The sequence below is a fragment of the Ziziphus jujuba genome, chromosome 9 (genome assembly GCF_031755915.1).
Source record: "Ziziphus jujuba cultivar Dongzao chromosome 9, ASM3175591v1".
NCBI lineage: Eukaryota > Viridiplantae > Streptophyta > Magnoliopsida > Rosales > Rhamnaceae > Ziziphus > Ziziphus jujuba.
In genome coordinates, this window is record NC_083387.1 from 2962307 (window position 1) to 2984093 (window position 21787).

Genomic DNA, 21787 nt, shown 5'->3' on the forward strand with positions numbered 1-21787 from the left:
TACAAATAAATAAATAAATTTTAATGATGGATACAAAAGGCCTAACGAAGTGAATATATGAACCCATTTGTCCAAAATAAGCCCATTCATGTGAGCCCAGCCAAAGAGGAAATGTAGACCCACTTATCTTTTGGCCCAAATAAGAAACCCGTTTACATTCATTTGTCCAAAATGATAAGCCTATTCATGTGAGCACAGCCAAAGATCTGGTGGCCCAAATAAGAAACCCGTTTACATAAACCATTTGTCCAAAATAAGCCCATTCATGTGAGCCTAGCCAAAGAGGAAATGTAGACCCACTTATCTGGTGGCCCAAATAAGAAACCCGTTTACATAATTCATAATGTAAATAATTTTCATATATTAACTTCGTTAGGCCTTTTGTATCAATCATTAAAATTTATTTATTTATTTGTATAGCACTACAATATTTAAAAAATTCCTTTTAAAAATATTCATTAAATTTATTTATCAAATTATATCTATATTAAAATATTATTAATTGATATATTTATATAATAAATAATAAATTAAATATTATTATTATTATTTTATTAGATTTTTATAATAAATTTTGTTAAAATTTTGATAATTTTAATATTATTATTATTTTTCTTAATAGAATTACTAGTTATTTTTCTCTTTCATTTGAGAATAATTTAAGGAGAGCTTAACTAGATAATATTTTTCAGAATTATAAAATATATTAATTTTAATTATATAAAAAAAAGACTTTATATTTTTACTAAAACACCAGATAATATTTTTATTTATTTTAAAAAAGCGTTTTTAGATTTAAGAATAACTACCACACTAATCCCCGTGAGTCCAGCATATACAGAGAAGATGGTTTATTTTATTTTATTTTTTTTAATTTTTGGAAAAAAAAATATATATATATATATTTGTTTGGTTTAAAAAAAAAAAAAAAGAAAATTTTTCCTGCCCACGCAATTGTACCCACCGCTCCTACGTATTTGTATTTTGGTCAATGGCTTGACCGCTACGATACATATTTAAAGTAACCAATTAAAACACCTGGGCACCTGGGCTTCCAAATTCAATTGACGTTTACCCAAAAAAAAAAAGAAAAAAATAGAAAAAAACTCACCTCAAATACTTTCCCTCCGATGTCCGACGTCTCTACTGGATTTTCCAGTCCAGGTGACCATACGGGTATTCGGATCGTCGTTGCAGGTGACCGAGGCACCGGAAAGTCAAGCTTAATTGCCACCGTTGCCACTGAATCGTTTCCCGATAACGTTGCTCCGGTGCTTCCTATTACTCGTCTCCCCGCCTATTTCTATCCCGACAATGTTCCCATCACTATTGTCGACACTTCGTCCAGGTATGTCCCAATATGCGTTATGTATATATGGATTGGATTCATGTTCGTCGTGATTAGCTTATGATAATTTGTGTTTGATTTAACAATAATTTATGGTATTTTCCTGATTCAGAATTTTTGTGGACCTGTGAGAAGCTTATCTTAGTGTCATAAATAGTGCATGTCATTTTAGATTTTTTGTTTTAAGTTTTTCATCGGTGAGATATTCTGGTTAATGGTATTATTTAAAGAGTACTAATTAATTTTGGCTTGTAAAATCAACAATCAAAATTTAATCGATTATTAAAATTTAATTGATTGTCTTATGTGTAATATAAAGAAACAAAAAATATGTATATATCCATAAAATAAAATTGACGTTTCTGTGGTGCCGTACGTAATATTAGTTTGGAGAGCAGTAGCAAGCGCAATGAAGAATTCAAGCGAGCTGATGCTATTATCTTAACATATGCTTGTGATCAATCAATGACGCTTAGTCGCTTGTGTAGTTACTGGCTCCCTGAGCTTCGTCAGTTAAAGGTTGTTTGTGATTCACTTAATTTTATAACTTTTTTTGTATTTTTTGTTTTGTTTTATATACACAAAAATATCTGAATAAATTATTCTGGTTTTGCATTTCATTTTCCAATTTGTTAATGGCTAGGTGAAGGCACCAGTTATTTTAGTTGGATGCAAGTTAGATTTGCGAAACGTGCAGCAGCCAATGAGCATGGAACAGATCATGACACCAATTATGCAACAATTTAGAGAGATTGAAACTTGTATCGAATGTTCTGCGCTTGCCCTCCTTCAGGTACAGCAAGATGCGTAAGCTTTTTGTTAATTAACATTATATCGGATATGTCATTTTCCAATACACATTTATGTATGTTGAAATCGTCCTTACAGAATAAAACAGAATTAAAAGATCAAAGTGTCTATTGATTATGTTTCTTTTTGTTGTTGGAGTGATGTATTTTAGTTTTAACATTGTGGGATTTTCCTCAAGTACATGCTTTTTAAGCCAGTCAGTGTTCTTTTAAAAATAAAATACTATTATTATCACTATTATTTTTCTATATAATGTAGCACCAGCACCATTAGTAAAATTACCATTATAGATGTATCACCATATTGAATGGTGAAAGATGGGGACAGAAATTTGTTAAGGAAAAAAGGCAATAAAAGGTTCCTTGGTATGGTTTCCTACTAGTAATAGCTGCTGGTGAATTCTTTATGCACTTAGATAGATGTAACTCTAATTGGTTTAGTTCATACTTTTGATATCTTGTACTTGAATTTCTAGTTTTTAACTAAGAGATCAATGTTAATAATGCTCAATGATTATAGGTCCCCGAAGTTTTCTATTTTGCTCAAAAAGCAGTACTTCATCCAGCAACCCCATTGTTTGATCAAGATAGTCAGGATTTGCAACCACGATGTATTAATGCATTGAGAAGGATATTTACCCTATGTGACCATGACATGGATGGTGCCCTCAGTGATGCAGAGCTTAATGAATTTCAGGTCTATGCTCTTCCCCATCTAGTTTTGCATTGTTTTCTCCCTTTTTTTTTCTTTTCTTTTTTTTTAAAATTTTTTGGGAGTGACATTTTTTAATTTTGTAAACAGAAAAAATGTTTTGGCACTCCATTAAAGGCTGAAGATATTGAGGGACTTAAAAGGGTTGTACAAGAAAAAGTAACAGATGGGGTCAACCAGCATGGTCTTACCCTCACAGGGTTTCTTTTTCTTCATACTATTTTCATAGACAAAGGGAATCTCGAGTCAACTTGGACTGTACTTAGGAAATTTGGTTATGACAATGATTTAAAACTCAGAGATGATTTTCTCCCTGTTCCATCTAAGCATGCCCCTGACCAGGTATGTTCATAATGTTCGTCATTTTGGAGTTTGTTCAGTGTGTCTTGTTTTTATACTGTAGATGAGGTTGGTGAATTTGCAAGTAACTATTAAAACTTTATTGTTTATTCAATATTGTGTTTCCTTCAATGTTCAGTGCTTATCACCCACAATCCATCTTTTAGAAGGAGATAAAAAGAATTGTACGGGTGTTGGGGTAGAGTTGGAGGTCTATCCCTTATCAAGGCATTTCTAGGGTGTGCAACTATTCAATTTAATGTGCAAGGGTGCTGGGCAGACCACTTATCTGTGTAGACTATTAGTTTAATGTGTAATTTTGACAGTTGCCTAAGTTTTCAATTTGCTTGTCTGTGTTATCTATGTTCTGAGATTTCAATAACCTGTGTTCGAGCTTCACAGTACTGATGATAATTTATGATCCTTTTGGTTGTTCCTATTATCATTCTAATACATGAAAGTAGGAGATTTTAATTTATACCATCTTGCTTTTCATAATTTTTTCTTTGGGATTCAAAACGCTTTCCTTCTAATGTCATCTTGTAGAGTGTGGAGTTAACAAATGAAGCTGTGGAATTTCTGAGGGGGATCTTCCGATTACTTGACACTGATAATGTACATTCTAATGCCCATCACATTCTAGTTTCATACTCACATGCTGTTGCAATGCAGTTTATACTTCATACTTGAACTCTGTTTTTGCTGCTAATATTACTAAATCTCTGAATTCTCATTGGCATTATTTAGGATGGATCCCTACGACCTTCTGAGCTTGACAAGCTGTTCGGTACTGCTCCAGAAAGGTGAATTAAGCTCCACTACTCTTTTTTTTGAATGTATTTAACAGTAACCATAGTTATTCATGATCATCAATTGGATGCCTGGTTGTGGTCCTTATAACACAATGAATTATTTACTTTGGTAGTGGCCTGTAACTGATCTTTCCCATTCTTGTTCCCATCAGTCTTTTCCATCACTTCTGCATGTGTAGTCAGAAGTAATTTATTTATGAATGGGATATTGTGCGTATATGCTTGCTTGATTCATTGGTTGGGTAGTTTGTTCCTTGCAGACAGCTATATGTTTATTCCTCTCAATTATTAGAGTGCCATCCTCAGAACTGAATTTTTGAGCTATCATAGGATATCTACATAAAGTAATTCAGTGTTTAACTGTGGTAAATTTTACCTTAACCTTGCATTAGCCTTTAACTCCTTTGTTTAGCCATGCAGGATTTGGGAGCTGAGATGGTAATTTATTTAAAACATTATGTTGAAGCAATACTAGTAACAGGCAATAATTCATTTTAGTACAAAAACTTTTTTATTTACATGCTCTTATACAGGCCTGTCTTTGTGGTCTGGTGTATTTCATTGTGTCCTGGGTCTGCTTTGCCAATTGTTTGCTATTCCCTCTCTCTATTTCTTGCTCTTATCTCTTCTTTGTAGTGTTACTTGCAAGAGCCAGAAGGCTTTCAATTTGATTAAATAATGTAGTGGATCAGAGACAAGGGACATTCACCTTTTTTCCCCCCTAGCTAAATAGTGTTTATTTATGTCTCTTAACAGTGATCTTATCTTAGTGTTCGTTTATTACTTTTATATCTCTTATTTGTATTGTTCATGTTTAAATTTCAGTCCTTGGAATGAGGCTCCTTATGACACTGCTGCGGAGAGAACGGGTCTCGGTAATTTGTCTCTCAATGGGTTTCTATCTGAGGTCCAAATGCCTACTATCGTTTTATTCTTTTGCCTGCCATAATTTGTTATCGCAGTTCCTACTAGTCTATAAATGCGATTGCTGTGCCATGAAATTACAAATTTTGGGACTAATATTAGTTAAATAGACTATTTTCATGTGAAGTCACTTTCTCAAACTTTCTTCTGATAAGGATTAGCAAATGATTATTATCTTGCAATTTTAATTTTATCAGCAAATGAGGGGTAGGCGGGTCTGTAGTATGTTATTCCATTTTTTATGCTTTTTGGCACTGAAGTGAACTTTTCAGTGTATGAATAGAATATAATTTGATTCATTCAGGGTTCCAAAGTCTTTTTTGTCATCTTGTTTTTTTTTTTGGGGGGGGGGGGGGGGGGGGGGGGGGGGGGGGGGGGAAATTGTTGATGGTGTGACACTCTTGTTCATCCGGCTGCTTTGCTTCTTCTCCCCTCTAAAATTCTCTTTTTCTTATGTACTAGGAGATTATGTTCTTCATGATCATTTTTTTTTTCATCGATTTCCTGATGTTGCTAATTAAAACTTCATTTTTGATCTTGTAAGAAATACCTCATGCATGTGTGATTAACATATGGTTGCAGTGGGCCCTAATGACAAGGCTAGATCCATCGCGGAGTTTGGCTAATCTGATATACATTGGATACAGTGGTGACCCTGCTTCTGCACTCCATGTTACTAGAAGAAGATCAGTAGATTGTAAGAAGCAAAGAACTGAAAGAAGCGTTTTTCAATGCTTTGTTTTTGGTCCTAAAAATTCTGGAAAATCTGCTCTTTTGGGTTCATTGTTAGGAAGGTATTGCTTATTTAACAAGTTATGCCATCAATTATTCTTAAACATTGGTAGGTAGATTTCTTGACAGTTTCAGCTGTTAGCTTTTCTGCTTCACCCTTTTTCTGCAATCTTTTATTTTCATATACAGTAATTATTGTGAATTTTCTTTGTTCTTTCTTTCTTCCAAGAGATGTTAATTTTGTATGTTTCCAATATCAAGCATAGGCCTTTCTCAAAGAGTCATAGTACTACTACAACTGATGAGCGTTTTTCAGTGAATGTTGTTAATCAGATTGGGGTAATTACTCTCAGACTCGGTATAAACAATGTGCTGTCTTAAATTACATGTTTTTATAAAACCATTTTTGCCTGAACCTCTTCTGTGGACAGGATGGAATTGTTACATCTGAGAATATTATGATTTTGATGGATGTCCTAAAAGTGGATTAAATTTTCTTTAAAACTTTAAGTACTATTTCTCAAATTTTTAGTCTATTTTCATATTTTATATCTTTGAGATAATATATCTCTAGTTGAGTTGTTGATATGGTCATATCTGTGATTTAATGTCTTTTTAGGGGAATAAGAAGACGCTCATATTAAGGGAGATACCAGAAGACGAAGTTAAAAAGTATCTTTCTAGTAAGGAATTTCTGGCAGCTTGTGATGTTGCTCTTTTCCTCTATGACATGTAAGCTCAATGCTCTTTTACATATTGACAACCAAATTGTAATGGCAACCTATCCAGAAAAACAGCTAATAATGTTTTATATTTCATTCTGTGAGTTCATTGCTCTACATCAATCTAGTGAACCAACACCTTTATCTGTGGAATCATAATTGATTTTGATGTTCTTGCTCCCCCCACAGTGCATTCAAATGCATGTCTAAGTTCAAGAGTGCTCTTATGCCTCAAAAGGCTGCTGATCTTAATTGGTAATTGGTCTAGTGGACGTTGATTAGAGCATGTATATGTATATATATATATATATATGTAGTATTATTATTTCCACTTGCAGGTTCAACTTGGTTGTTCAAATTAGGCATAAACCTAGAATCAAATTCATAGGTGTTTTATAATATAGACATTAGCTGGAAATTCCATTGAAATTTAAAATTATTATTGATTTGTTCTGCATTTTTGACATCCTATATGTAAATCGGTTTTTTCACATTTGGAATATTAACTTGTTTCTGTGTTATGCAGTTAATTATGGTATGGCATTGTTTATATTTCTCCAGATCAGATGAATATTCATGGAAGAGATCAAGGGAACTGCTTGTGGAGGTTGCCAGGAAAGGAGAAGAAACTGGCTATGGAGTACCTTGCCTCCTTATTGCTGCTAAGGAAGATCGGGATCCGTATCCAATGGCAGTTCAAGACTCAATGAGAGTATATACATTCTTTCAATTTTACCTTGTCCTCACTCATATTATTTGCACACATAAATACATATTCCTGAACGATAGTACTGCAAAGTCAATGAGGGCGATCACATATTGATAAATACAATTTCAAATTGTTGTTAGGTTTGTAAGGAGTTGGGAATTGAGGCACCTTTTCCACTGAGCGTGAAGTTAAGTGATCTGAATAATGTATTTGGTAGAATTATTAGTGTAGCTGAGCGTCCTCACTTGAGCATTCCTGAAACTGAGACTGGGAGGAAACGCAAGCACCATCAACAGCTAATCAACCGCTCTCTTATGTGTGTCTCAGGTATGGTTTCTCTATCTCTGTGCTGAGGGGTGGTGGGGTTGTATTGGATGACTAATCTGTATTACATTGAGTGACCGGTTTCTTCTACAAATTTATAGTTGGGGCTGCTGCTGCTGCTGTTGGAGTTGCAGCCTATCGTGTCTATGCAGCAAGGAGGAATACTTCGAGCTAGCCACGAGGACTTGGTCAATCAACCATCGTTGCTATCTACTGCAGAAAAAATCTAAAATAGGTGGTGGTTTTGCTTGTTGCTTTCCCTATTTCTAAGCAATAACCCTGCTGGGCATTTTTGACATAGAAATGTTTCGTTATTTTAGAGTCTTCAAAATAGACACTTCTCACCTTGTAGGATTACACTGATCTAATATTTATTCATTAGGATCACAGGTTCGCAAGATTTATTTATTTATTTTTTTTTCCTCGAGGTTTTTCTTTATTGTGTATATATATTTCATAGTTTACTATAATTTAGAATTAAAGTCTTTTATTCCTGTACATGTGTTCTCTCGTGGACGTTAGAACTGGGGGATGGGCTAAGTGGGTTGGAGGGCTCTAGCTCATCCTAGCGCTACTTCTTTCTTTCTTTCTTTCTTATTTTTATTTTTATTGAATTGTTTGGCTAAGCGACTTTTTATTTTCTTGTTTAGCTATTATCTATTTTATAATATAAGGGATATGGCTGGGTTACCCCATGAAATCGTTGGCTGGTTTTCCATTTAGAAAATCTAGGAGACGAGTACTGTGATGCAGGCCGCAACTACTGTTCTGTTAGATGATTTTCCCCTGCTAGTTATCAACTTTTACTCGCTCATGTTACTCCTTAAAGAACAGCATTTAGCTTCCTAATTGTAAATTTAAAAGTAACGGATTCCCTTTTTCTTTTTTTTTTCTTTTTTTTTCCCTTTTTTTTGACGTTTATTGGCATAAATTTATAATATCAGTAAGACAATTATATTTAAAGTTAAAAACTAGAAAATATTAATGATCAATTTTGCGAGTGGTGGCAAACTTTGATTCTAGCCCCCTTTTTAGCTACACCAAGGCCAGCTTTACTCATTTAAAGTAAAGTAATTATTCTATATTTTGCAATAAAAAATGGTCCGCCACCAACTAAGCAAGAGGATGCCATTTCATTATTTAATTTATTGGAACTTTTTTCATAATAAAAAATCTCCCTCAACTCTGTGTACCTCGGCTGGTTAATCTAAAGTAATTTATCTCGTATTTCTTTTTGTTATCATCTTTCTTGACTTTGGCTGAGTATATCAATTGATAACGGTTTGAAGAGGTATTAATAATTTAATGTAAATAAACATTTTTTTATATATCCTAATATAGGGTAACCTTAAACATACATGTATGAAAAGTATGAAGAAATTTGAGGTAAGTGGGACTGACTCGCTTGTATGACGTTTGATCCAAAGAAAACTTTTTTTTTTTTTTTTTTCTGCTTCTCAATGTTAGTTGTTGTTGCTTTAGTGACCAACAATAAAGATCCTTATCCTCTATTGTCAATTTCTTTTCTATATCTAGGATATCTATCTCCACATGATGATGAACCAATAAACAATTGCTTAATGAATTGACCACTCGTCGTACATAATTGCCTGGTGATCACTGCTTAATAGACTCGGATTCTAAAAACTTATTTGTTTGGGTCTTATTTGGGGTATTCTTTTTCTACCTCTGCTTCCCCACTTTGATATCTTCATTTTAAGTTTCAAAAATTCTGAGGGGGAGACAAGACACTAATGCTGATATTAAGGTCATGATTGATTGCTTTGTTTCATGTCAACTGTGTTGTGCTGGTGAATTGTCTAGCTGACTGAAAACAAATATTGTCCCCTCAAATATTTCCCTCGTCTAGACTATAATATATGTATATATACATATGTATGTATATAGACTTAGACATACGTCGATGCAATTTATATGTTTGTAGAAGAAAAAGAAAACGCCATAGATATTATAGCTATGCAGACGAGTTGGTTAGGGAGCATTGATTTATAAGGCCATGGCAGGCTAGTTTAGAGGCCTGCCTTTAACCCCACCGGATGTTCCCCATTTAGTTCACCTGATTCAACTTGTCCACCACAAATATTCATAATTAATATTATTAATTTCCTCGATAACAAGTTAATAACATAATTATATCGAGTCCTTAGTTAGTCGGCCTCCTTCTAGAAATCTTGAAAGATTGCATTGTCTCCGTGCTGCAAGTAGATGGAGCCAGTGCGGTTGGTATCACTATTAGTAGAAGCATTATCATTGGGCATTGGTAGTTAATTGTCGGCTTAATCTGATTGGCGCTCTGCTGCCCCCCATTTAGCTTCTCATGCTTTATAATTGTTTACATTTTGGTAAAAAATATTGGAGCTACCTGCTGACTTTGGTAATCTTTCAATGTAGATACAAATAGTGAAGTACTATTAATGTACATTAGTGTAAGAGTAATATTATTTAAATAACGTATTATTATTTTATTAGTTAAAAAATTAATATAACATATCTATAAATTTTTTAAAAATGAATATAATTAAATACAAATTAATAAAATAATAATATTTTATTATTTGATACATATTGTTTGATATTTCTGGCATTATTTATATTGTAAAAGTGAAAGAAAAGGCACGAATATTGTAAAAAGATTATGTAAAATTTATTTCTTTTTGCCGTGGAAAGTAGAACCTGTTGATGTGAAAGAGTAGGATTTTGGGGGATCAGCAAAGTGAAGGTAGGGTTAAACAAGATCTCGTTTCTTTCAGCAGAAAAAGAAAAAGGCAAAAGAGAGGAAATAAAGAAAAAGAAAACACATAAGATCTCGTTTCATTGATTTTCCATCACTCCCAAGAAGACTTCTCCATGGTCAAGTCTCTCTCTTTCTCAATCTCTCACACACAGAGGCACTAATAATGTTGGGACCAGATCTTACCCTGGATCGGTGCATGGAAGAAATTTCAAAAGCATGCTACTGGAAAGAAAAGTGAAGTAGCTGAGATCTTGTAAGGAATAAGTTAAAATTCCTCCCTCATGTCAGGGACATACAAAAAGAGAGAGAGATTTAAGTTAAAAAAAAAAAAAACAAAAACAAAAAAAAAAAAACAAAAAAAAAAACAAAAAGAGAGAGAGAGAGAGAGAGAGAGAGAAGGAGCTCGATGATTGACTGTTTAAGCCTGATGATCACGAGTTTAATAGTACTGTAGGGACTTTGAAAAGTATTTTGTTCATGCAGTAATCGAAGAATATTCTCCACATGCAAGATGCAAATGCAACTATTCTCTCAATCTAAACAGGTAGCATTTGTTTACCTCTTCCCAAATCCTAAGGGCCATTAGAAAAAAAGCTATATATACATATAGACATTTTACCATATCTCACGCACGGTTATACCATGAGTTTTGAAGTCAGACGTAGCAGAAACTATGCAAAACGTACATTAACGTACTAATACAAATTTTTAGCATCAATTCTGATTGAACTCAGTCGTACAAGTTAGTTAAGAGCAATGGTCACTGTTAGATGCGTTCAATCAATAGCTAAATTGATATTTGTCAAAAACTTCTTTATATAATTGGGCAGGTGGAACCAGCTTCATATTATACAATATACAATATACAATCATATATATAAGAATCCGGAGTAATTCGTGAGTTATACTGTTTTGATTTCAATGTCATTTCTTAAATTGTATATATATATATATATATATGAAATTCTGAACTGATCCAGCCCTTGCGAGTAGGAAAATTTTGGAATCTGATGGATCTTCAATAATTAATTAGATCAAACCCATCTGTAGGTATATCCACCATTATCAAATGTACCTGAAACGGTGTGATTTGTCTAGCCGGTAGGAAACATGGACGGCTAGGATTTTCTATCAAGATGATTATTGGTCATAGTTAGTACAATCAACTTTGTATGAGCGTGGCCAGCAGGATTAATTATGATCATATATTGAAAACGTATATGTCAGTATTATTAGGATTTTATTTTTTAAAAGAAAAAAGCAAATTATTTTTGAGGAATTAATAATTGCAAAAAGACAAAGAAATCTAATGATTCCCAACAGCAAAGTGTAAGATATTCAGAATCCAAATGCTTATAGCGTCGTGGGACCTCCTTTGATACCCTAATGGATCCTCTGAATCCTCCTATCATTATTTGTCAACCATGACATGAGAACCCACTTGGTCAGCCCCTATCTTTATTAGTTATTTTCATTCCCTTATCCATCAAAATATACATACTAATACAGTACATATATACGTACGACCCTATGAAAAATACCTTTTTATTTATTTATTTATCATTGTAAAATATACCAATTCACACATACATGTGTATTCATATACGTTCCCTTCTCTTAGCTATCCCCACGCGTCTCTAGAGTGGTGCATAACACTCCTGATAATGCAAAGTAAAAAGCGAATAATCCCTCTATGAGAACCATGTATTATGTATATATGGTCCATTACCACAAGCTTAACCACCGCCAGGAACAACACTGGTGGCCTCGGTTGGAAGTCACTTCTTGGCTATTATATACAACCGCCTAAATAAATAACGGTCCTTATCCGCTTCTCCTTTTCTTTTCATCGACTTACGTATATAATTTTACGAGTTATATGTATAAACTTACCAATCTTTCTTTTTCCTTATGTATAAATCACATATATAAAGAGTTGTAGACATCAAATCTTATTAACAGACGTGGGAGAGGTCATATAAATATAATACAAATATATAAAATATAATATTTGGAAACCGAAGGGAATGAATGGATGGTTGGAGTAAAGTGGAAAAAGAAAGTGGATTAGATTGATGACATGGAAGTCCAACAAGAATATATAGAATAAGAAGGAATTAATCAAGCAGCCAAAGGATAAAATATAAAAAGAAAGGGAAATGGGTTACATGTGGAGAAAAATGAAGTGGAACACGTAGGAGGAAAGAAGGTGACATGAGTGGAAGACCACATATAAAAGAAAATAAAAAAAATAAAGAGGATATGTTGCGTTGGTTTATCTCATGCCTGAGTGTTATGTGGTGCGATTCCCAGGTGCAACGTCGGCTTGTCATCCACACATGGACAACGACAGCTCAAGCTCAGCTACATTTCATATTTATGTATATTTCACGTTCATCTAAAAAAAAAAAAAAAAAAATGAAAAGTCAAAAAGTTATAAATAAAATTTTTGAGAGTTGTTTGTTTTTGAGGTTGTGGCTTCTATTATTTGTCCAAGGTTTGGTGGACAGAGTAGATGGTGGGGTTGCCTTTGATTGAGAAGGCTTTGAAACTTTTATTTGCTTAACCCAATAATAAATTACCAATAAGTAGCTATATATATTAATATATATATATATATTTTTTTTTTTATTATTTATTTATATTTTAAGGAGTTCCAATTTATTTTTGGGGAAGCATGATCAATCTCTCGACTCCATTAAATATTCAACTACCATCACTCTATATGGATCTTAATTATTTATGACGTGGTTAAAAATAATAGATGCCTATTATGTCTCTCATGCAAATAAACAAATCAATAAATGCAAAGATAGAGAGTTTCGTTTCTTCATAAACATTTGGCTTTCTATAAATGCTTTATATTATTAAGATATATATATAAATATATATATATTTATACAGTCCGTCTATAGTGCGGACAATTCTTATGCGGACGACAGTATTGGTGATGGTTTTTTATAATATTGGTTACGATTTTTTAAAAAACCGTCGTTAATACTATAAAAAACCATCACTAATACTGCGGTTTTCATACGAACCGTCTTTACTATAGAATTTCCGTATATTTATATATTACAACGATATACCTATGGTATGGTAATGAAACAGTGATCTCCATGCAGTACAATATTATTCTTCCATTTCTACGATGAAAACGGCTCGGTACTGCTACTTTTGTCACGCACCAGTTCCTTGATACCCCTTCTGTACGAGCGCCATAGACTTCATAAATACATATTATTTTTTTCTGGTGAATACATAAATACATATTAATATGTAAGAGATAAAAAAACATAAAAAAAACAAAAACTCAGCTTTTTTTTTTTTTTTTTTGGGCTAAGAAAAACAAAAACTCAGCTTGTACATCTATATTTTATATATAATATATATGAAGCCCTAGCCCTCCCCTTATACTTCACTGTGTCAGATCCAATAATCTCATGAGGAGGGCTTGAAAGGGTACATACCTACTATATATAGGTAGGCCAAATTTACCCCCAAAAAAAAAAAAAAAAAAAGGTGGGCCAAACAAGGCAGTAAATTTGCATATTGTATGTTTTCGCACAATCCAAAGATGGATGCATGTTGTTAACAATTTACCAAGTTAGATTGTACATATTCATTTACCTTTCCACCTTACATGTAACTCTTTGTCTGTTACACATCCCAATATATTTGCAATAGCGGTGAAACCAGTCCCCTCTCCTACCCGTTGTTTTCTTACTGCATGCATGCTCTTTTTCCCTAACTTTTATTATTCTCCACTTGTTAAACTCACCCAATCTCCTCCTTTCATTTCCAATTGGATGATCTAGTACTCATCATTCTCTTTATATTATATGTACTATATCCTTCCTCTCATGGTCTAAAACTGTTTGCCTTGACTTTTGAGGCAATAGTGATGAGTTAGAGATTAATAAAAGTAGAAGTGAAAACAAAATCCATTACAATTAAAACCACCTATATCAAAAAAGTGGTACCTAATTTAATTTTCTCAAATGTGTATAATTCAGCCAAAAATAACATCTTAATTCATAATTTGTGCCATGTGAAGCTTTACATGTAATATATATATATATATATATATATAGTTATGTTATATTAAACTTGCACTTACTTTTTAATAATAGGCTACATCTAATTATATCTAAGTAGATCTAACAGGCCTTATTAACTGACTGGTAGAGGAGGAATGTAAGCCAGAGCATCACAATAAGAGAGACTTTCTATCTATCCTACCTAGGCTATTCGATAGAGGACATACTGAAAAAAATGGAGCAGAATAGGTCCTTTAAAAGGTTTTGTGGTACCTTGATCTCCACCCTGATATCCCGAGGGGGCTGGTGCTTTTGCTGCACTCAAGTTTACAGTGAAACTCTATTCATAGGGTTATGAGGAATCTTTTTTATCAATCCCAGGGTTACATCGCTTGCAGGGTAACTCCCCAGCCAAAAGGATTAACTCCAAGTTAGGGGGTCTCTTTCTGATCATAATGGATTGGGAATAGATATATAAATAGATAACATCTTTAATAATTTACACATTCAAGTTTACTGTAGCAAAACTACACCTATATATATCTAACAAAACCTAGTGGGCTCAATGGACAACTCATGGCGAGCCCTCACCATGTTATCTTCTTTTATATGTAATAAACTGTGGTGACGTTAAGTATATAAACTGTGCAATAAGGATCCTATAGATAATTTTTGTATATAATTTAGGGGTGGTTTATGAAGCACATGATGTTTGAGACAAAATGATGTGCATGTGCTTGTTGACAATTAACGTCACTATCCAACCACCCCAAAATTTACCTTAACGTATGGATACCCAAACTCCACGACTGGACACTGCCCTCCTCTTTTAAGGATGTTACCCACCCTCATCAACTGCCCCTTATAACCAACCAATTCCCACTTTCTCGCTACCCTTTAATTTCTTCAATTTCCTATATTTAGCCCCCCCATTTGACCCAATTAACTACTTGACCCATCAGTGTCGTCAGTGGTCTACCCACTACTTTGTACTTTTAAAACTTACACAGAGGGGAAAATTTTAGTGGTCTCCTTTGTAATTTGGTAAAATAATGGGACCATGGGGGAAAAATCATTGATAAATAACATGAAGGAATAGAGGGGGGGAAAAAGGCACATGGAGGAACATCATTCATGATGTCAGTCCATGTTGCTCTTCTGGGCCCTATTCCTTTCCCTGACAGTTACCAGGCTTTCGTACTCCGGTCGTTCACCGCAACTTGCACTGTCTTTGCCCCTCATTTACACCTAAATTTCTCAAAATGCTATTCACAATTGAAATAGTCACTAGTAGGCCTAGTAGTTGCATGTAGTTTGGCTCTAGCTCACATAAGCAAGAATTAATCAAAACCATTTATATTTTCCTTTTGTTTTCTATAATACGATAAACAGCATCCTATAAGTATCTTCAGCAGATACATTTTGGACCATATATTTTCAAGTATATTTTGCACGTTTAGAGACGGTCCTAAGTGCTTACATATAAAGGTGATAAGCCCATTAAATAGAGAGAAAAGGTCGTGTTTGGGACCAGTAATGCTTCTTTGTTGCGGTAGTTGATGAGTCATGTCATTACGTGGATATTTAAAAGAACTTGTGTGTATAGTTTGGATATATGATGCAGTAATAAATTGTAATTTGTGGATATATGCCTCGTAATTAATTGGACATGTAGCTTCAAGTTTGCAAGTCAACGGGTGTTTTGGGAATTTAAACACCAAAACATAAAAACAATGACAGGGTCTGAAGAGAGAGAAGAACGTCCAATAACGATAATAACTACCATTAGCATGTTATGAAAATTCCAAGGTACGGAAAGTTCAAATTATAAGGACTAAAAATATTTAATAAAAAAAAAAAAGAAAAAAAGGAAAGAAAGAAAAGCAAAATGAAGATAAAATTAACAATTGTTAAATCTAGAGAAAAAGGAAAAATCTTTTTCAAGTAGCCACCCAAAATGTCTCCCAGTTCATCAATCCTCTGTTCCCACGCCCACCTTCTTTGCATCTGCTCGGCCTGGAAAGCTTCTTTATTCCCAATTCACCCCCAACATTCCCACAAATCCCATCCATCTCCTCACCCATTTCGCCATTTTCTTCATCATAAACTTCATCTCCATCTTCATCTTCATTCTCAGCTCCATCTGCTTCAACCACCTTTTCCTCAGCTTGAAAAGACTTTCCCATTTCTTCAACTTCCTCTTCTTCTTCTTCTTGTTCTGCGTCATTGTCATAACTTGAAGGAGAATCATTCAACAATCGGAGCTTGAGCCTGCCGTCGGATCGCTCTGCATGGAAATATGTTCTACGAGAAGAGATAGTTACAGCTTCTAAAACCAGACGACCACCTTCTCTGCGGGGCCTAACTTGAATACCACTCGAACCGCTAATAGATGTCAAAGGAGGTGGAAAACTACGGCTGCGATTCAATCTCTTCGCTGCCAAAATTTCACCCAGTTTCGAACACTGCCTTGCGGGAAATTTCTCACTTTCAACCGAAAGTGAAGAAAATTCATCGAAGTTGGTGTCACTAACGTCACTCCCAGTCTCACTGCCTAGACTTTCAGTGCACATTTCCAAGCTCCGTTTGCTAAGCATGGAAGAAGAGCGCTTAATAAGAGGATGAACATAGACTTTCTCTTTTTCAGCATCGTTCTTTTTGCTCTCGGATATTATGCTGAGAGCTTGGAAGAAACTCCAGCCACCCATATCTGCTTTTTTATTCCTTGTCACCTTGTTTTGTTCATTTTGGGATTCTAGCTGAGTTTGAGAGTCGGAAACAGTTGGCTTACTATTCGATCCCGACGATTGGGAAAGGTTTGATTTGGATGGAGTTAATCTCAGTTTCAACACTCGTGGTTCGATGATTGGAGGGTCAAGGCATGATTGGAAACCTTGACAGGCACTTGAGGACATTTTGCTGACCACAAGGGAATGTGAGAAAAAAAATAAAAACAGAGTACAGAACAGAACAGAACAGAACAGGGGATGAAAACAAGGTTTTAAAGCCAAACCCAAATTTTTAATTCGGGTGAAAAATTGAAGATGAATGGCTCCGACGCAAAAGTTAGGAAGGGTTAGAAATAGATAGAGAGGAGTGAGAATGGAAGAGAAGGAATGGGTGTGAATTTATAGTGAAATATTGGAGAGGGTGGTTTTATAGCCTCTATACCTTAGCTAGGAGAGAATAACTTTTAGTACCCACTTGAATTATATAAATTTTACTCTGCCACACAATTTTTTCTCCTTTTCTATTTTTGCTTAAAAACAATTTTTTCTCCTTTTTGAGCAAAGAAAATATAATGAAAATGAAAATGAAAAACATAACAAAATGTGGTCTTTTGTTGAACAAATTACTAAAAAAATTTTCACATGGGACAACAAATTCACTTCTTTAGAATAAATTTTGGCTTGGATTAATGGAAATTTATTCCTTGAATTAAAAAAATAAATGGTAGGAATTGAATTAGTCATTGCGCAGAGAAACGATCTGCCTAACACGACAGCAAGCATCAAGCTTTATTAACCAATTACATTTGGTGCCAAAAGAAAACTAATTAAATAATTAAAAGAAAAAAATAAAAAAAAAGGGGACAAGAACCCAAAAAGGTTCTCTTTTATGTATATTGACTGGGATTGCTTTGCTTATTCTCTCATTTATGCTCTATAAATTGTTTAATTGTTTGTTAAGGTCAAAACCTAAGTTGATGATGTCTGCCTAGAGAATAATTGGCCTTGCAGTCGAGCAAAAGCAAGACCCAATACAACATCCATTCACCACCGTCCACCCCACTTAAAAGCACTCTTTTTAGTATAAAACAAAGGACTTAGTTGTTGAAGGGGGTAAAAATTACATGAAATTTTGGTGGTTATGTTATAAAAATTAACATTGTTTTTAAAACAAGGTAAAGCCGTTGAAATATATAGAATATGATTTTGTTACTAAAATTCATATTATATATATATATATATATAGAGAGAGAGAGAGAGAGAGAGAGAGGAAAGTTAGATCATTACTTAACTAATACTTTGAAGGCGATGTTTGCAAGTTTCCACCGCTAATTTGTTATAGAAAGTTAAGAGGACTAAAAAGAGCCAATAGTCTTGTTTGCTTTGAGAGTCCGACAGCTGAAATCAGCACAAATTATTTTAAACTTAACCGACCAAAGTCAAAATAAAAGGTACTTATTGGTGGGTACATAAATTAATTCATAAATCTGTAAGCAAAAAAAAATTAATTCATAAATCCGCCTTTAATATCTTCTACGGCAAGAGGTCTACTTACTTTTCTTTCAAACAATTATTGAGCTTAATAATCACTCCTTAAAATTCCATAACTGTATAAGGATCCAAAATGAAGCAAATTGTTCCTCTTGCATTTTCAGCCCCGGATTTGATATTGGCCAAACCATTCTTTTTCCCCAGGTTGATAAAAGTAAAGACCAAAACCGTACGGACATGTTTGTTTGTCTATAAAATATTCGAGTTTTGTCTGGGGGCATGAACACGCCTGCATTTCTTGGTTTCTTGGTTAGCGGCCAACTTTGGACTAAGAATAGAGTGAAAGAAAGATATCTTCCTAATAAAATATTTATAGGAAGGGATATTTCATATATTGATATTATGAAGCTGAGAATGAAGAAACGTAGCCTGGTTATTTTGATTGTCTTAGCTAACATGCTTAGTTGCCAATTGGGTATCTATCATGCACATGTTGCTGCTATAAGTGCAAAAATTAGGTTGTCGAATTTTGGCAATCGGGGCCACTTCCTTTACTGTTTCCTCATCTTTTTTCTTTTCAAGATTCAAGACTATAAGAAAATGAACTTGCAGGAAGTTAATGTAAATTGCTGATTCATATTTGAAATGGTTCGAATTTTCTGTATTAATAATCCCCCACGAGAACAATTTATTGCAACTAAATGATAAAGCTTTAGAGATTCAGAGAACGTACAATTTTTCTGACACTTGGGCTGTTTTAATTTCACTACTGATATTTATTTTCAGGTTAATTTCATCATTGGTATTTCATGTACATATTGATCGAGATGTTTAGTAGTGCATTTCGAAATTTCCATTTTTCTGCTTTGTCTAATATCATTTTCTATGAGTCTTCATGAACTTGAAGCCTCAGAAATAAAATATTGTCTATTTAGTATAACTCTTAAAACAAATAATACTCCTTCACAAATATTTATACAAATTCCTTTAATTGGGTTACTGCAATGCTCACATAAAAATCTCACAGTGAGAAATTAACTACAGCGAAAGTAGTCATAGATGGAGGAAAATGTGTGTGTGTGTGTGTGTGTGTGTGTTTCAGAAATTATGATATATTTGGAATGCAAGATTCCACCCAGGTCAGTGGACCAAAAATCTGAAGGTGCGTTATCAATGAATTTATCATTAAAGGTGTACATGTTTGCGTGTGTATTAAACAACTTGCAAGAAAGAAAAGGTATATGTGAAAACGAGATGTGTGCCAGAGGTTGAGCTTTTGGAACCACCTGTTCCGGAGCATTCATTGTGGAGCACATGGATGATGAACACCGTCGATGAGGTCAGTCCATGTTGCTCTTCTGGGCCTTTTCCTCCTCACTTATTGGGTCCAGTTGTTGGGCTTTTCTACTCTGGTCTTTCACCTGACCGTACCACGCACGTTGTCCATCGTCTTATACATTCACTTACTTAAAATAAATTAATAATTAAAAATGTCAATTTTAGAATTTTTTTTTTCTTTTTGATATTATGGTTTTTACTCTTTGTCATCTTTGTCATCAAGGAGGATATCAACAAGAGAATCTTTAATATAAAAATTTATTAAAAAATTGTTAATTGGTAACATTTAACTATACATTGATTTTTATTCTAAAATTTTAATTTGAAAAAATAAATTCTTTTAATAATACCAAAGATGACAAATAATATTTTTTTCTTAATATTGGGAGTGCAGGACTTCAAAGTCATTTAATTAGCTACTAGTTTCAGTTTGGTGCTAATAAAAGCAAGAATTTTTTATTTTTGATAAAAGACATAATAAGCAAGAGTTGGTCGGCCCATATTGTTTTGGTGAGACATAATGAAAGTGTTCTCTTAAAAGCAGATATAAAAAACGGTAAGCCCATTAAATAGAGAGACCAGTGTTTGGGACCAGCCCATGATTTTTCAGCCGTGGTAGTTGACGAGTCATACCTATCCAAGGTGTTTTGGGAAACACAATCATTATATGCATAGAAAACAGAATCAATTTTTCAATGTTGGCGGAGCACTGTTCCCTCCTTTCACAAGTAGGCGGTATCCATACATGTGGATCAGGAGAGAGCAATTATCTCAAGAGCGCTAGAGATATTTTCAGAAAAGAAGGCATGACATGAAAAGAAAGAGACTTACAATAAGGGATGGATTATGATCTTACCTCTATATATATATATATATATATATTTGCCCTTTTTGCTTCTTTTTCCATCCAAGAATGATAGGTTGCACCTCATATGCAGCAATAACAATGATAATAAAAAGGACAAAATAAATAAAGTAAAAAAATAAGTAAGTGCTTTTTAGAATAAAGAGATAGAAGATTTTCATTCATAATAAATAATTACCATTTCCATGCATGTTAAGAAATTCGAAGGTTATGTACAAAAAATTAAAATCACTAGGGACAAATATCAAGCATAGAAAGCTTGGGAATGTATTTAATTTAAAGGTGCTTGCTTTAGCCAAAATCAATAGCCACTTTCACTGCCCACAATTTCAGTGCACATGTCCAAGCTCGTTTTGCTAAGCTCGGTATAATGGAAGCCTGATGAATCTGCCATCCGCACGCTTTCACTGCCCGTCTCACTGAACGGAATTTCAGTCCAGATTTTCATGCCTACTTTTCTAAACTCAGTAGGACAGCGCTTAAAAATTGGGTCATGAACATAAACTTTCTCTGTTTCAGATGTATTATATTGGCTACCCTCGGATTTCCACCGAGCCTTATTAGCATCTTCATTGCTCGTCACCTTGGCATACTTGTTGCTTGTGGTGGAAGTAAAGGAACAAGTTTGTCGATCATTCCGCTGATCAGGGTCTAACTCAGAAACACAAAGCTTACAACTTGATCCCACTGTTTGGGTAGAGCCAGTCTTGGTTTCAAGACATGGGGTTCGACTAGAAGAGTCTTCAGACATGATTGGAATCCTTGTCAAACACTTCGAGAGTGTTAATTGTAATGAACAGAACAGCGAAGGAAACAAGGGAGTTGAAAAAAAAAAAAAAATTAATGAAAGCAAAGTTTTCAATCGAAACTCACCAAATTTTGTTTTAATTGAAGCTGTCAAAACAAAAGTTAGGAGGGTTTAGAAAGAAAGAGAGGAGTAAGACGAAAGAGCGAGTTTTGCAAATATGTATAAAATACAGATGTTTTTTTGCAAAGAGTGTTATATAGACTTTTAATAGTAGAACTTGACTAGGGAGAAATTTTATAATAGAATATAGATCAAAATATAATAGGATTAATATGAAAAAAAAATGTTAAATTCTAATTTTTCTGTAATATTAAAAAATAGAGTTAGAAT

General features: G+C 33.9%; 2 protein-coding genes across 2 annotated transcripts; one reads left to right on the forward strand and one right to left on the reverse strand.

The window, feature by feature from the left end:
- Positions 1–1040: 1040 nt before the first annotated feature.
- LOC107426440 (mitochondrial Rho GTPase 2) lies at positions 1041–7929 on the forward strand. The gene is made up of 14 exons (XM_016036629.4): positions 1041–1348; positions 1735–1867; positions 1992–2141; positions 2678–2854; positions 2960–3211; positions 3755–3823; positions 3956–4011; positions 4846–4927; positions 5527–5738; positions 5943–6015; positions 6296–6408; positions 6960–7110; positions 7248–7434; positions 7533–7929. The coding sequence occupies exons 1-14, from the start codon at positions 1131–1133 to the stop codon at positions 7604–7606; spliced, it is 1947 nt and encodes a 648-aa protein (XP_015892115.3). The 5' UTR covers positions 1041–1130; the 3' UTR covers positions 7607–7929.
- Positions 7930–15968: 8039 nt separating this feature from the next.
- On the reverse strand, positions 15969–17375 carry LOC107426421 (protein FANTASTIC FOUR 3). The gene has a single exon (XM_016036610.4). It carries the CDS (start codon positions 17139–17141, stop codon positions 16167–16169), a length of 975 nt encoding a protein of 324 aa, XP_015892096.3. The 5' UTR covers positions 17142–17375; the 3' UTR covers positions 15969–16166.
- Between the last annotated feature and the right edge of the window lie 4412 nt (positions 17376–21787).